This window comes from Lycium ferocissimum, chromosome 9 (assembly GCF_029784015.1).
Source record: "Lycium ferocissimum isolate CSIRO_LF1 chromosome 9, AGI_CSIRO_Lferr_CH_V1, whole genome shotgun sequence".
Classification (NCBI taxonomy): Eukaryota; Viridiplantae; Streptophyta; class Magnoliopsida; order Solanales; family Solanaceae; genus Lycium; species Lycium ferocissimum.
In genome coordinates this window covers 64,427,792-64,444,372 of record NC_081350.1, presented here as the reverse complement: position 1 = coordinate 64,444,372, position 16,581 = coordinate 64,427,792, and the positions used below count along the sequence as shown (strand labels likewise).

General features: G+C 34.8%; 1 protein-coding gene across 3 annotated transcripts; it reads left to right on the top strand.

The window, feature by feature from the left end:
* The first annotated feature begins 871 nt into the window (after positions 1-871).
* On the top strand, positions 872-8,662 carry LOC132031481 (guanosine nucleotide diphosphate dissociation inhibitor 1). Of its 3 annotated transcripts, XM_059421464.1 has the most exons (14): positions 1,579-1,593; positions 2,082-2,191; positions 2,765-2,827; positions 2,903-2,986; positions 3,064-3,171; positions 3,271-3,443; positions 3,979-4,090; positions 4,186-4,266; positions 4,418-4,480; positions 4,829-4,930; positions 5,837-5,961; positions 7,400-7,610; positions 7,694-7,768; positions 8,382-8,662. In XM_059421464.1, the coding sequence occupies exons 2-14, from the start codon at positions 2,177-2,179 to the stop codon at positions 8,430-8,432; spliced, it is 1,263 nt and encodes a 420-aa protein (XP_059277447.1). In that variant the 5' UTR covers positions 1,579-1,593; positions 2,082-2,176; the 3' UTR covers positions 8,433-8,662. The 3 variants fall into 3 exon arrangements, with proteins under 3 accessions (XP_059277446.1, XP_059277448.1, XP_059277447.1); XM_059421463.1 differs by lacking the exons at positions 1,579-1,593; positions 2,082-2,191 and adding an exon at positions 872-972; XM_059421465.1 differs by lacking the exon at positions 2,082-2,191 and having other exon boundaries at positions 1,540-1,593.
* Positions 8,663-16,581: the final 7,919 nt, after the last annotated feature.

Here is a 16,581-nt window from a genome sequence, read left to right as displayed (position 1 = left end):
CACTCCATTGTGTGTGCATGATTTTATGCTTAACTTTTTGCAGAAAGAAATGTAAACTTTTGATTAAACATAAACTGTTTAAGTTAGTAAATTAAAATGGCGTTCTGAATTAAAATAACATTCTTTTCTTTTTGACTTTAGTGTATATCAATGGGAATGTTTCTTTTGTGATTGCAATTCTGGGAATTTTATTTTAATAACAATGGACAAGAGCATCTTGGTTGCTTCAGTCACAATCCCATATGTCTTGCTGAAAAATATTCTTTTGAATTATTAGCACTTTAGAGGAAAAAAAATGTATATAATGAACTATAAAAACTCAAAAATCAGTGTCGATCTGTATACACAAAAAAGAAAGAAATAATTTTAAAAAACCTTTGTTGGTTAAATAAATAATGCTTTTGTTTCAATTTGTTTGTCTGACATTTTTTAATCTGTTTAAAAGTCTCTTTCCTTTGTTGATAGCTCTTTAATTTTAATTTTCCACCTGACATGTTAAGATCACAAGATCAAAAGGCATTTTAGTATATTTTACATATTTTTAATTTAATATCATAAAATTCAAAAGTCTTATTTAGTGTCTTAAATTTTAAGTCAAGTTAAAACAAGACAAATAAATTGAAATGGACTATAAAAAACTGAAAAGTCACTTTCGGTAGGTAAACATAAAAGTGAAATAAATAATTTTTTTGATGGGGTTTCCTTGTTCCATCATCAAAGCATACTTGTGTTTGTGTGCTGGTCCCTGCTGTAGCCATTTTATAACACTAGATTTTTTTTTTTTTGGGTCATAAAAATAGTCTATTTCTCTGTTGGTGCTGATAAACCATTTAAAGAAGCCTAAATCATTTCATTGGGGTGTAAGAATATAGAACGATCCTCAAGATGGATGAAGAGTACGATGTGATAGTGCTTGGCACAGGCCTTAAGGAATGCATCCTCAGTGGTCTTCTCTCCGTTGATGGTCTTAAGGTTTTTATTAGCTTTCTTCACTTGAATTAGCTTAAGTATGTCTATTTTACTTTTCATTTCTTCGATTGGTTTCTTACTTTTGTATCTATTTCTGGATTTTCAATTGTCTTTCTATCCGATAGTCTAATTTCAGTTTCTATGTGCTATCGTATTGACTTGTTAATGGGTCCCGTAATTCCCTAGTTTGCTTCTTCACTTGCCATAAGTAGAATCCCTTTCTCAATTGAGTTTCACATGTTCATACTTTTATTTATTCACCTGAACCATCCTCAAAACTGTAGTATTATTTAGTGATCCCGTAGTTTCTTTTTCTTCAGTGTTAGATTATTACTATGTGTTGCTTCATTTGCTTTGTCTCCTGTTATTTTTCCTGTCTTATTTTCTTGAAACCCTGCTCAAATTCTTCTTTTCTTTTGAGCCGAGGGTCTATCAAAAACAACCTCTCTACCAGGGGCACATTTAGAGGGTGGCAAGGGTGTTCACCCGAATACTCTTGGCAAAAAATTACAGTGTATATATAGGGTAGATTTTGTACATATATTAACTTTTGAATACCCTGAACAAATGCAAAAGGTTAGCTCAAGCGGTCCAGGGTGTTCAAAATTGTCTCTAGCATCCTAGGTTCGATTCCTATTGACAACATTATTTTTATATTTAGCTTTTGTTGTTTTTTTTGAACCCCTGAATGAAAATCCTGGATCCGTCACTGCTCTCTACCCCCACAAAGGTAGGGGTAAGGTGTGCGTACATCCTACCCTCCTCAGACCCCACTTGTGGGATTACATTGGTATGTTGTTGTTGTTGAACCATCCACAAAGCCCGTATTTAGCTTTTGTTATTTTTTTCGAACCCCTGAATGAAAAATCCTGGATCCGTCGCTGCTCTCTATCCCCACAAAGGTAGGGGTAAGGTGTGCGTACATCCTACCCTCCTCAGACCCCACTTGTGGGATTACATTGGTATGTTGTTATTGTTGAACCATCCACAAAACCCGTATTTGTAGGCTATATTTAAGCCTATGCAAGGTAAAAGTTCTTGTTGTATCTCTTTTGAGAAATGTTGCGAATTTGTCTATTGAACTTAATTGTTTGTTTGTGGGGTAGAAGTAGTAAAAGAGCAGAGCAAATGAAAAGTACACGTGAAAGGATGATGCCAAAATCAACTAAGGATGTGTTCGGTATGAAGAAAATATTTTCCATGGAAAATGTTTTCCAGGAAAGTAAGTGGGTTTCTTACTTATTTTCTTGTGTTCGTTATGCAAGCACAAAATATTATCTTAAAAGCATTTGTATATAATCTAGACAAATACGATGGGAGGTGGGGGTTGGGGCAGTAGGGGTGTGGGGTGGTGGGATGGGGGTTACAGGGGTGGGGTTGAAGATGAGGTGTGCTGGAGGGTGGGTGTGACATAATCATTGTGGAATTTGTTTTCCCTACTTCCAATAGGGAAGTCATTTTCTTCATTTTTAAGGAACTTTTGAAACAGGTAACATTCATTTTCTTTAACATTCATTTTCTTCATTTTTAAGGAACTTGTTTTCCCAAAATATTTTTCAAAATTTTTGACCAAACGAAAATGGAAAAATTGGAAAATATTTTCCTCCATACTGAACACACCTTAATTCTCCTGTCTGTATAAAGAAAGAATGTGGGGATACTCTCTATTAGAACAATTTATCTTTTTTTCTCTTGATGTCTTTTATTTATTTATGTATTTATTTTTTATGAGATATGCTTGACATTCTGTTTAACTTGAGTTGCCTGGTTTTACTGCTTCTTTCTTGTGAAATAGGTCCTACACATGGACAGGAATGACTACTATGGAGGAGAATCGACATCCCTCAATCTTGTCCAGGTAAGGGTCCCGTAATTGTTGACAATTGTTGCTTTCTGTTTCCGACATTTGTCTGATTGAGTTTTCTGCTTTCAGCTCTATAAGAGGTTCAGGGGAAGTGACAAGCCCCCAGCTCAATTGGGTTCTAGCAAGGAATATAATGTTGACATGATCCCTAAGGTTTTCCTCTTTCTCTTTTGACTATCTGCTTAATGGACAGTGTTTGATTTGGTGTTCTAACTTATTGGCTGGGGCAGTTCATTATGGCCAATGGTGCACTTGTACGAGTTCTAATCCACACCGATGTCACAAAATATTTATACTTCAAAGCTGTTGATGGCAGCTTTGTGTATAATAAAGGAAAGGTACACTTCTCTCTTCTGGTGCTATTGCAAGGTGTCAGCTTTTAGTTTCTAGATTATTCTTTGCTCTAACCTACAGTTCTCATTTACTTGATGAAATAGGTCCACAAAGTGCCTGCCACAGATATGGAGGCACTTAAATCTCCTTTAATGGGCATATTTGAGAAACGCCGTGCTCGGAAATTCTTTATCTATGTTCAAGATTATAAGGAGAGTGATCCAAAGACACATGAAGGGATGGATCTAACAAGAGTCACAACAAGAGAGCTTATTGCGTATGCGACTTGAATTTTCTATTCCTCTTATTTCTTTCCATATGTTAGTTGAGTGAGGCTATTCATGTCAGAGATAAACGTTGTTCAATTCTCTTAGATTTTGTTTCTTCTGCCTGTTATTAAGAGATATGTGGGAAGAAACTACTGAGTAAAATTTGGTTATTAAAAAAAAAAAAAAAAAAAAAAAAAAAAAAAAGCCGAAGAAATAAAACTACTGGGTAAAATTAATGGAAGGTGCCTATGAAATATGTGGTTTGTCTAATGCTTTCTTAACGTTTGTCCCACATTAGTTGAGGGAATTGGCTGTTGTTTCTTTAATAAGGTCTTGGCAATCCTTGCATCATGAGCTAGTTTTTGTGGTTGAGTTAGGTTCGAGGTTCATTTCTTATCATGCTTTATAGCGGTGAGAGGATCTGATGCTTAGAAGATAAGAAACTGTTGAAGTTCTAATATTTAATCATTCTATGTGATTTCTTAATGATAAATTGTAATCTATTTATAGAACCGGGGCTATGATAATTCTTCTTTTTATCAGAAAATATGGTCTTGATGACAACACTGTGGATTTCATTGGTCATGCATTAGCATTACACAGAGATGACCGCTACTTGGACGAACCTGCCTTGGAAACGGTGAAGAGAATGAAGGTGAATCAAATTGTTTTGCTTTTAACTTTTCAAGGCAGTGGTATTTAAAGTTCAATGTTCTTATGTCTTAACTTTTGTTCAATGTGATGTCATAGCTGTATGCTGAGTCTGTTGCACGTTTTCAAGGAGGATCACCATATATCTACCCTTTATACGGATTAGGAGAGCTTCCCCAGGTACCACCTTGAGTTCCTCTTTACATTTTGTACCTTCTGCATTTGTTATTATTAGTCATCCTCCATCATCTTAAAAGTTTCTTGAACTTATTAGCTTTTTCTTTCTTTGATTTGAGTCATTTCGATTTGGTATATATTTTGCTTAACTTAGGCATTTGCTCGGCTTAGTGCTGTGTATGGTGGGACCTATATGTTGAACAAACCTGAATGCAAGGTAAACTTTATATTTTTGTATTGGCAGAGTATAAAAGGTATCTTTGATTTTGAGCCCGTTTGGATTGGCTTATAAGTTGCTTATAAGCTGTTTTCAGCTTTTTTGAGTGTTTGGCTGGCCAGCTTAAAGTCATTTTGTGCTTAAAATAAGCTCAAAAAAATAATTGGACCCATTTGACTTAGCTTATCTAAAGCAGCTTATAAGCTGAAAACAGCTTATAAGCCAAAAAAAATAAGTTAGACTACCCCAACTTATTTTTTTAGCTTATAAGCTGCAAACAGCTTATAGGCATAAGCCCATCCAAACAGGCTCTTTATGTCCTCAATAGAATGTCTCCTTAAATCCCAGGTGGAGTTTGATGAAGAAGGAAAGGTCTGTGGTGTCACTTCAGAAGGAGAGACAGCTACGTGCAAGAAAGTTGTGTGTGATCCTTCTTACTTGACCAACAAGGTAATAAATGCTCTAGCTGATAATTTTAATGACTTCGTAAATGCAATATAGCCACTTGTGGGATTACATTGGGTATGTTGTTGTTGTTGTATTTGGTCATTATTAGTACAAGGAGAAAATACAATGTGGTACAGGTAGGGTTGGCAAAATGGTTAAGATTTATGATTATCGGCCCAACCCAACCCAACCCATTTGAAATGGGTTGGATACCTGATATTTTAAAAAGTGCCAAAATATGGGTCAGCCCATGTTATCCAACTTAAAATATGGATAAACAATAAAGGCAGAGCTTGTCTATATGTTTTCTAGTAATACTAGTAATTTGTTTTACTGCAATATTGATGGGAACAGTGAATGGTGATTAATTTGAGACTAGTAATTTGCTGATACATTGCAACATTTCAGTTTTGTGCTTGGCCTTTAAATTGGTAAACTCAGATTTTGTCTTGGCCTCTGTAATTTACTCATTGGCTTGTGAAGCTCTAATATATTTCCGGTTGAATGTATTTGCATGATTCCATTTCCATATTATCCATCGGTTAACCCATTTTTTCCCCTGGTAAATATGGGTGGGTCGAATATTTTATCCGTTTCTGGTTAACCCATTTTTGACCCGCCTGTTTGCCACTCCTAGGTACAGGAGGTTTGGTCAAACTTGGTAGAAGACAACAGATGACTCAAGTAGAGTCACGTGCACATCTTGCACATAATTTTTACACCAATATGGTGTTAAATGAAAATTTTTGACTTGTCAAAAAAGAAAAGACCATTCTCCGTGTAAATCACAGTGGGCGCTGCATGGACAATGTTGCTTAGGAGATGTCAAACTACTTACCATTGGCATGTCTGACTTATTCATTTTAAGTGGTTTCGATTAAGTTATAAACCCAGAGCATATTATTGCAGGTTAGAAAGGTTGGAAAAGTTGCAAGAGCTATTGCAATTATGAGCCACCCAATTCCAAATACCAGTGATTCTCACTCGGTGCAAATTATCTTACCCCAAAAACAATTGGGCCGTAAATCTGATATGTAAGTTCTTCTCCAGCATGTTGCAATTTTTTTTTTTCTGCAACTCTTGCTAGAGCTTAAAGGTAACCAAACGAGTTGAAAACAAAGCTCACTCTTGAGATAAAAATTATCTGTCGTTAGACTTGTTTGATCCTTCTTGCTTGCTGGTTTACTATTGCATCGTTAAGCTTCATTTAACTAGGTAAAATTTGTTCAGTTCAAAGTCATCACCTTTTACCTTACCCAGGTTGCATGAACACTTTTCATGAAATAACCAAAAGAGAGTTTTTAAAATATTAATAAGAACATAAATTATTTTATTAAATTTTCATTGGAGTGGATGAAAGAGACTACCTTTCCAGTTCCACTTTAAATTTTCTATTCTAACTATAACGATCTCATATTCTAACATATGTGCAACAATTGCCATGGCTTTCGCTCGCTCGCTTTCTATTTGATATATCATGTTATGTGACTTATAGTTTTCGATGTTTGAAAGATCTTCAGTCTCATAATAATGCATTCCAAGTTTCCATAACTAACGTTTCTAAGTTCTTTCTCTTATATGCTGATACAATTTTACTTCAGCTTTAATTCATTATCAATGGTGGGGTCCGTGATTTGATTCTCACCGTCGCATTTATTTGGGTAGCTAGCTTAAGTTTTCACAAAAAGAAGAAGGGTGGGAGTTCGTTAGCTTTGGCACATTCCTTTTCTTGACAGATCTGGCCGTGTAACCCCATTTCATCTTTTGCATAGATTGTTGTGGAATTGAAAAAGTTTTTCTGTGCCATTATAGGTAAAGTGGTATTTGCCATGGTTGATATATTTACGAGTGGATCCTAAACAATGAATACTTGGCTTGAAATGGCTCAGTTTCAGCTTTCTTAGGTTTCAAATTTCAATACAAAGCTACAAATTTATTATACCTACTAGTGGGGGATTTTGATTGGGGCTGACATTGGTTGGTAAAAAGGCACATCACTATTGTTTTATTAAGTTGATTTCAAGTATTTATTGTATTTGTTATTCAGGATCGGGAACTAGACATGGACTATAACATGATCAGCGTTTGTGCATTATTGATCTTTACTAACTGTAATCAGCTTCCTCAAGTAGAAACATAGATTATAAATACGTGGCTGCTGACTATTTATTGTATCAACAGATATTCCACAAGTAATGAATCATTGCTTGGAGTTCTGGTTTAGCATTGAACTAACAAGTAACAACTAATGCAAAAAACTATGAACATTATACTAAACCGTTTGTAGATCTGATTGGCGGTCTTATTGCGGATTGGCAATAGCACCAATACTATTTCTACTTTATATGTTCCTAGAGAAGCTATTCATCCTTGAAAATGTTTGTTGTGCTGACTTGGTTTGCAAAGAACTCTTAACATTTTGGAAATTAGTGGGATGTCTTCTTACTTGGGTTTGAGTGTTTGGATCTTCAGGTACCTGTTCTGTTGTTCGTACACTCATAATGTTGCTCCAAAGGGCAAATTCATTGCATTTGTCTCAACAGAGGCAGAAACTGATAATCCAGAGAGTGAACTGAAGCCTGGCATTGATCTTCTAGGGCAAGTGGATGAGATATTCTTTGAAGCATATGACAGATTCGAACCTGTCAATGAGCCCTCTTTAGATAATTGCTTTATTTCTACTGTGAGTCTCTCTCTTAGTCACTTCGAAATCTGATTGTCATAAGGTCTACCTAGCATGACATGGCCTGCTTTGTGTTTGAACAGAGCTATGACGCCACAACTCACTTTGAGTCGACTGTTGACGATGTCCTCAATATGTATACCCTGATAACTGGAAAGGTATGTTTTCATTTTGGTGCTAGTTTGCATATTCTGGAAAACAATGAACTTGCTAAAGGAGGTCAACCCTTTATAGCTTTCGCTCCCTCCCCATCCTTTTCAAGAATCTGCAAAAGTTTAAGTAAAGTAGGCCACGCATCATTTTCCATGTTGTATTGCGGAGCATTTATATTATGTGTCTCTTAAGTAAATGGAAAAAAGTGAGAAGATTTCAGTAATTGAGATCTAATTTTGGTGGCTTATTAAATCTTGTCCTTCCCAATGTCTGTGTTATTGAGGTGAGATGTGAGTCTAGGTAGAAAGGTTATTATACCAGCTGTATATGTAGAAGAAAATAGGACCCTGGAGGATATTGTGAGCACGATACTTTCACTTTTCGAAGGCGGAGCTTCTATATCAGAATACCCTACTCAAGACATCTGATATTGGAGTTTTGCCTCTTTTTCATCAAATAGAACTTCCAATTAGTATACCTTGTCACCTTCAACTTTTTTTTCTCCCCACTCCTTCCTTGAAAAGGGGAAGGGTGTAGGAAATGAAACGTGTACTACAAAAAGATGTATTTATTGAATTTAGAGTACCTAACGGAGGTGAGTTAATTGTCTTTCTTCAGGTTCTGGACCTCAATGTGGATCTAAGTGCTGCGAGTGCCGCTGAAGAATGAGATGGTCTCTTGCCCTCTTGTACTTCTACGTACTTTGCTTTGGGTTATTCCTTGTTGTGTCATAAAATCGTGGTAGGATGTAATGAAGACATTGACTAATTGTATGTTCTCTCTCTGTTCTGAGTTAAGAGTTATTGCCCTTATAAAAAATAAAAATATGCTTTGTAATGCTCGATGAGATAATGTTTGAAGTTGTTGATACATGTATACGTGGGTCTATCTTGCACTTGGCTCCTTCTCTCCTTGTTGACTCTGTCCGAGTTTGATTTCCTTTTTGTAGTTGAATATCTCGTTGATGTGTCATTTGTCATATTTGATGTGATGGCACCGTGTGCCCAAGGGCTTTCCCAGGATTTCTCGGTGATAAAAAAGAAGAAGAGATAATGGTCCAAAAACACACTTGAACTATTATCTTTTTACGAGTTTCACATCCTGACTATCAGTTGTTTCCTTTTCTTATCTGAACTGTCACCATTTACATATCAAGGCACACCTCAACTATCAATTGTTCCCTTTTTCTACCTAAAATATGGTGATAGTTCAGGTAGGAAAAGGGAACAACTGATAGTTGGAGGTGTGAAACTCGCGAAAAAACGATAGTTCAAATGTGTTTTTGACTATTAACTTAAAAAAAAAAAAAAAAAAAAAAAAGATGATTCAGACTTGGGAAATACTGCTTAAGGTGAGAATAATATCCATTAACCATGAATACAGTTGTCTTTTGAGTTTTATTTGCGATTTCTTGATCATGCGAGGAAATATTCTTTTGCAGATCTTAGGAACTTCGTTGGTAGAACAAAGTTTAAAGGAATACACCTTGAAGTGGTGTGGACCAATAAGATTATGAGTAAGTTATTCATTCTCTATTCGTTTGAATTAAAAAACCCTTGGCTTGAGATTTTCTTCCTGATTCGATCGATCAATAGAAGATTCTTCTTTTCTTGCTAACACGCTAAGGGCATTTGATGTATCTGGTTCGGTTCTGGTCTGCCCTCTCTTTCACATAGCTTTTAGAGACTATTCTTTGCAGCTATAGCTATGGCCTACATGGACGCCAGTTGCTTAAATCTAGCCATTCCACTATTTCTATAATGAGAAAATTATCCTTCATTGTTTTAGAAAATTTAATTACACTATAAGTTTGATTTGCGAGATAAGTGATAACAATATCAGGATAAAATATGAGAGAGATTACTTTATTCTGAATTTGGTTGAACTTTTAACTTTGAGATTTGCAATCCTGAGATTGAATTTTACGTGGCTTGTCACACTTCTAAATGTTGCCACATAATTAGCACAACTTTTAAAGTTCCTCAAAAATAACAATTTTTACTAACATTTTAAAAATATTAGAAAAAAACGTACATTTAATTAAAAGATGTAAAAATTATGTATACCACTAAACTAGGGATTTAGTTATATTCTCTTAATGTTTATCATCTTTTATCTCTCCTCTTTAACTGATACACTACCTTAATTTTCTTAATCACCATGACATTAAAAGAAATATTTAATTGACCATATATATATATATATATATAGACACACACACACATACACACACACATGGTATAATTCATTTATATTATAATTTATTGAGGTATAATATTATATATACATGGTATAATTCATTTTTAGAGGTATGTGTTTATACATAGTATAATTCAACATATACTATAGTCGTATTAAGGTATAATATTAGATATACCTGATATAATTTTTTTATTGTTGTAGTTCTGGTATAAATTATGAGATATAGGTAAAAGTTGCATATTCATGGAATAAATTTGTTAGAAAGTATTTTTTTGTGAAAAAAGTTTACTAAATATAAATATATATTTGTAGTATATGTATGGTATAACTTTTTTATATCTAATATCTAAAGCATACCATATATACTTATGGTATAAACATAATATACGGCAAAATCATATAACTAAAATGGAAAGAAACTAGGAACACAATTGTCGTTGTAGAATATAATTTTTTTAGCAAAAATGTAGGAAGAGAATCAATTATTATGCTGTAATGACGTGCCCCTAATCTCGCCCAATTAATAGAGAGAGAAATCATTACCGTATGTAATTCCTAAACTGCCATTCAATGTTAATTAAATAGTTCTGCAAAGGTTCTGTAAATACTTTTATATTATTGTATAGTTATGTTTTTTCCCTTATTTATACCTAATACTAGTTATATGAGGCGTCTTTGCTGCCCAAACTCATGATACAAAAACAGTAAAATTAATTAAAAAATATAACTTATGTCTCATTTGTTTATTGCATAGTGTCATGTTAATTATTTATTATCTTGTTGGTAGGTCTTAACAATAATTAAAGTTTCTTAGTCACATAATTGAATAATTTTTAAAGAACAAATTATTTATGAGGAGAAGTTTGGAAGGAGAATTAACAAATACAAAATTTTGGAGGTTTAAAACAAATAAAATTTGTGCTCGCTATGGAGCAAAATATTTTTCAGAAAATGTTTTTTAGTTTTCTCATGTTTGGTTGGTAAAATTTTTGAAAATCATTTTTCCAGAAAAATAAGTTTTTTAAAAATGAGGAAAATGACTTTCCTTGGAAATAGGAAAATCAAGTTTCAGAAGTGGCATTTTATGTTCATTATATCCTACCCCCCTCCGATACATCTCATCTTCACCCACCCTATAGCCCCCAACCCCACCACCCCAACCACTCAGAGTACTTGTCTAGATTATATACAAATGTTTTTAAAGATAATATTTTTTGCTTATGTACCGAACACAAAAAAAAAAAAATACATCTATTTTCCTGTAAAACATTTTAAAAATAAAAAATTTTGTAACATACAAGAGTATTTATTTTCATAGAGGCACAAGTGGAAACTACGATTGCTACTCAGTTAAAGTACATATGAGATCCACGAGTATTTTGTTGGTAAAATTACTCGAATGACTATCTTATTGTAGCTTCCTGCCATTTGTAGCTACCCTTTTAAATATTACCACTTGTAACTATATTTTGACAAAATAGTGTATGTTTTCGTGTGTCAACAAATACATGAGAACATGGTAAAAAAAAAAAAAAAAAAAAAAACAAGATCCTTGATTTTAGCCTTTAACGGTGAAGCTATTAAATTAGATATTAATATTATTTTTTTGATGTATTTTAGTGATTTTTTTTTTTTTTTTTTTTTTTTTTTTTTTTTTGCTTTGATGTATTTCAGTGATTTTTTTTTTTTGATGTATTTTAGTAATTTTTTTTTGTCTTTGATATATTTCAATGGCTTTTTTTGATGTATTTCTTTGATGTATCTCAAATACATTGTGTACATTCCAACTACATATGAAGCCAAATACATTCAAATTTTCATGTATTTGAATGGATACAAGACAAAAAAATTCAAACACATGATAGATACATTCAAAAACAGTGTATTTGCCTATTAAGAAAATACACTCAAAAAACAAGAAGTCTAATGTTCCACCCCAATTTCCATTCGTTCCAGTCTCTTTCCACAACTACTGCAACAACAAAACATTGAACTGTTGCCATTACATTCAGTAGAGCGGTGAATGTGTAAGGACATGGATATCGCTTAGCCGCCTTAGCCTGTACATATAGAAACACATAGATTGATAAAAATCTTGTTTTGGAAGCTTCATCTTTTAACAAATACACACAAAAATACAAAAAATACACACGGCCAGATCTGAGACACCACGATCACTAAAAACCCTAATCTCTCCAACACCACCAAAACCCTAATCTGAGACAACACCACCACCAAAAACCCTAATCTGAGACACCACCACCACCAACAAAAACCCTAATCTCTCCACCACCACCAAAACCCTAATCTCTCCACCTCCACATCATCTTCTCCGCCGCCATCTCAAAATCAGTGCCATCACCGCCAACACCAAAAATACACACGGCCAGATCAGTGCCGCCACCGCCATCTCAGGCCACTCAAACACCCGCCGATCACCGGATAGAGTGAAAAGAGAGAGAGAGGGGTGAGCACAGAGGGAGAGGGAGAAGAGAGAGAGGCAGGAGGCGCGACCGTGGTAGTGGTGGTTGAGAGAAGAGGAAAGAGATTTTTTAGGATTTTGAAGAATGAAAAATCTGAAATGGGTAGTGATTGGGAAAAAAGAAAGATATATGTATTTGGATATGTATTTTTGATATAGCTACCAATTGTAATTTAGAAAAGTTAATTAGCTACTAAATATAATTAAATAAAAGGGTAGTTAATATTAATAATTAGGTCTTAAAAGAAGCTACAATGAGTAAAAATTCCTATTTTGTTTTCATACAAGGCCCAAGTGCAAAGGTGGAGCAGCCCTATAGGATTAAGGAGTATTTTGAGGACGACAAAAATTTTACATTCCCCCTTATTACATATGGTAACTAGTACTCCCTCAGTCTCAAAAAGATTGTTCTCTTTTTCTTTTTAGTCTGTCCAAAAAAAAATTGTCCCATTTCTATATTTAGAAACAATTTAACTTCATGAGCTGATTTACAGTTACACAAATATCTAAGGCTTGTTTTGGACAACACATTTCAAAAGTCTATCTTTATTTCTTAAACTTTGTGCCAAGTCAAAAGAGGATAATCTTTTTGGGACGGAAGGAGTATTATTTTGATTTCTATTCAATGTGGGATAAGAGTTCTGGGATTACTAATTTCGGTTAAAGCACCAAATGACAGATGTCTTGCTTCAAAGTATTTTTCCCCATGTTCTCTGAAAAATGCAAGGCTAGAAGTGAAAATAAAAAGTCTATCTCAATTTATTTGATGTGAAACTAAATACATATTTTATTGTATATTAAACCTCGTTAATTCTATTTTTAGTCTAATGAATTAAATATCTAAATAAAATTTTTATTTACTAAATATTTGTAATTATTTAATCTTTTTATTATAATCCCGTTGTAACAATTTTAGTATACCTATTAACTGGCCAAATTATCCCTATTCGTTTCATTAAGAGTTATGCAGATATTAGTAATGCATGATTAGTTATGCCAAATTTAGTTATTCATGTATTCCTATTAGTTATTTCATCTTCTATACCACATAAAATATTACGTAGATTTCCTCATACTTTTTTTTTTTTGAAAATAAAAGAATTTTATTACCAGTATGAGAGTTACAAAGCAAAAAAAGAAGCTGAAGTTACATTAGCACATCTTCAGCCCCTGCCTATCTATCAACAGTTCCCCTAGCAATAACCAAACACCTACTAAATTAACTAGTACCACACAGGGGTAAAAGTTCATGGATCTCAATTTTAGTTCAATTCCAGCCCTTACATTTCCTCTATAACAAACCTCCTGAATGACAGTCTTGATCACCTGTGCAGCAGTCGTGGATTTGGTTTGAAACATTCTATAATTCCTTTCCTTCCATACATGATAAATGCACCCTGCAACAACCATTTTGAATATTTTAGCCCCCACTGATTTTCTAGTATTTCTTGATATCCATATCAGCTCCACATCCCAGTTTTGTGGTGTTCTGCTTATCCCTTGCCAGGCCAGTAGTTGAGTCCAAACATAGCTAAAAAAAGGACATGTAAAGAACAGATGTCTAATGGACTCAAGAGCACTGTTGCATAGTGGACAGTCTAGGACATTTGTGATTCCCCATTTAGCAAGTTTATCTCTAGTATACAGCCTTCCCATAGCAGCTACTCTAAATGTAAATATCCATTTGGGCAGTCCATAGTTGTTACAAATCATCTTCCTCCAAGGGACTTTAGGGTATATAGGTCGTAGTTCTCTGTAGAACTTCTGAATTGAAAAATTAGGCATAGTAAGGTAGTCTGCATATGTATAACCTGCCTTTTCAAAGTACTTCTTTCTCTTCAGGATCTTGACAAGCACCCAAGATGCTTGTTTAGGAAGCACTTCCCAGATGGCTTGTGTCTTAATATAATAGTTATGAACCCACCTAACCCATAATTTGTCCTTTTTATGACTCAGGTTCCACAGAAGTTTTGAAATTGCTGCTCTATTCCACTCCATGATATCAGTAAAATTTAAGCCCCCTACTGCCTTTGGTTTGCACAAGTGTTCCCAGGAGATGAGAGCTTTCTTTGTCTTATCAGTACTTCCAGTCCACAGACATCCCTTTGGGATAGTATTAATCATTTCTAGCACCTTTTTAGTAGAATAAAGATATGTGACTAGAAAGTTCGTAGAGCAGTAAAGACACTCTTAGTCAATTGTACTCTCCCAGCATAGGAGAGTAGTCTAGCAGCCCAAGAAGTGATACTACTTAGCATCTTATCTAACAAAGGTTGACATTGTGCTATGGACAATCTTTTGGTACTAAGGGGCACCCCCAGATACCTGAAAGGCAACTCCCCTTTTGTGAAACCCAACCTGTTTAAATATCTGTTCCTGGACAGCAGGATTTACACCTTCAAAGTATAAGCAGTTCTTGTTCAAATTTGCATTAAGTCCAGAAGCATCTGAGAATTTCTTGAAACAGTCATATACAGCCCCCACAGATATTAGATCACCTCTTGAGAATAGTAACAAGTCATCGGCAAACCCCAACTGGACAATTCTCAATCTGGCACATTTAGGATGATATTTAAAGTGCTTCACCTTATCAATTGACTTGACCAATCTACTCAGATACTCCATAATGATTACGAACAGATAAAGGGACAAGGGGTCCCCTTGTCTGAGTCCCTTGTTTGCATCAAAAGGTTGTAGAGGATTTCCATTCAACATAATAGAGTAATTCACAGTTCTGACACAAGCCATAATACAAGAGATAAATTTAGTGGGAAAATTCAGGGAGTGTAATACTTGTTCAAGAAAAGGCCATTCCACTGAGTCGTATGCTTTTTGCATGTCTACTTTCATCATGCATCTTGGAGAGATTCCTTTTCTTCCATATCCCTTCACCAGTTCATGGCTAAGGATGATGTTGTCAGAGATCATTCTTCCAGGAACAAAAGCAGTCTGATTGTTGTCAATAATAAAGTCCATAAGACCTTGCAATCTTTTAGTGATGATTCTGGATATCAGCTTATATAGTGTGGTACCACATGCTATAGGCCTGAATTCTCTGATGGTTAAGGGATTCTTGACCTTAGGAACCAGGGTAATAGTAGCACAGTTGATGGATTTGCACATGATTCTAGTGTCAAAGAATTTAAGCACTGCAGCAGTAACTTGGGCTCCTATGACAAGCCAAGCTGGGCCTTTGAATCATCAATACCCTTCAAGGCCAGCAAAACTTCCTCAGGAGAGACAAGAGCAATGAGGGCTAATTTTTGACTCCTGTTTAGTATTGGTCCTTCCTTCATCATCCTAGGATCAATAGCAGGTAAATAGGTAGCAGCAGTGCCCCATAAGGTTTGATAGAAGTTTAGTATTTCACCCTCTACTCCAGCAGTGGTATAAAGAATAACTCCATTAGCATCAACCAATCTTCTGATTTGGTTCTAAATCTGTCTTTGCCTCATGGATGCAAAGAAATACTTGGAGTTAGAATCTCCCACCTTGAGCCGGTGAACTCTAGATTTTTGCTTGAGAATGCTTTCTTCTACAAGTCTCTATTTATCAAGTTGTTGCTTAAGGTGCTTTTCAGTTTCATATAAGGCAGAGGGCGATGAGGATCAGTCATTAATGTTTGAACATCCTCCAGGTCCTCTCTCACCTCCTTGAGCCTTTTATCAGTATCAGTGAATTCCTTAGCATTGAGGAGCTTCATCTCAACCTTGACTAGTTTAAGTTTCCTCCATACTAACTACATATTTTGCCCATGCAGAGGAGTATTCCATGCATTAGAAACTCTGCTCATAAACTCATCATGTTCTGCTAGGCTATTTATGAGCTTAGGTTTCCTGGAACTAAGAGGGTTGGGTTCTATGTTGATACTAAGAGGGCAGTGATCTGAGAACCCAGGGTTTAATATAATACTTATACAGTCAAACCTCTCTATAACAACATCGTTGGGTCCGAAATTTTTTTGCTATTATAGAGAATGGCTGTTATACACCTATAAAAGCATTGACATTTAAATAATATTTCGCTGTTATAGGCAAAAAAGATACCTAAAATCTAATTTTTCATTTTCAATTGTCAAAGTCTAAGCTTAATCACACTTTGTATAGCGAAGGAAAATATTTAAATGATGAAAAA

Coding starts and splice junctions, on each gene's coding strand:
- LOC132031481 (XM_059421463.1), top strand. CDS start 886: ATGGATGAAGAGTACGATGTGATAGTGCTTGGCACAGGCCTTAAGGAA. Junction 2,987..3,063: donor ATGTTGACATGATCCCTAAG/GTTTTCCTCTTT, acceptor TGGCTGGGGCAG/TTCATTATGGCCAATGGTGC. Junction 5,962..7,399: donor TTGGGCCGTAAATCTGATAT/GTAAGTTCTTCT, acceptor TTGGATCTTCAG/GTACCTGTTCTGTTGTTCGT.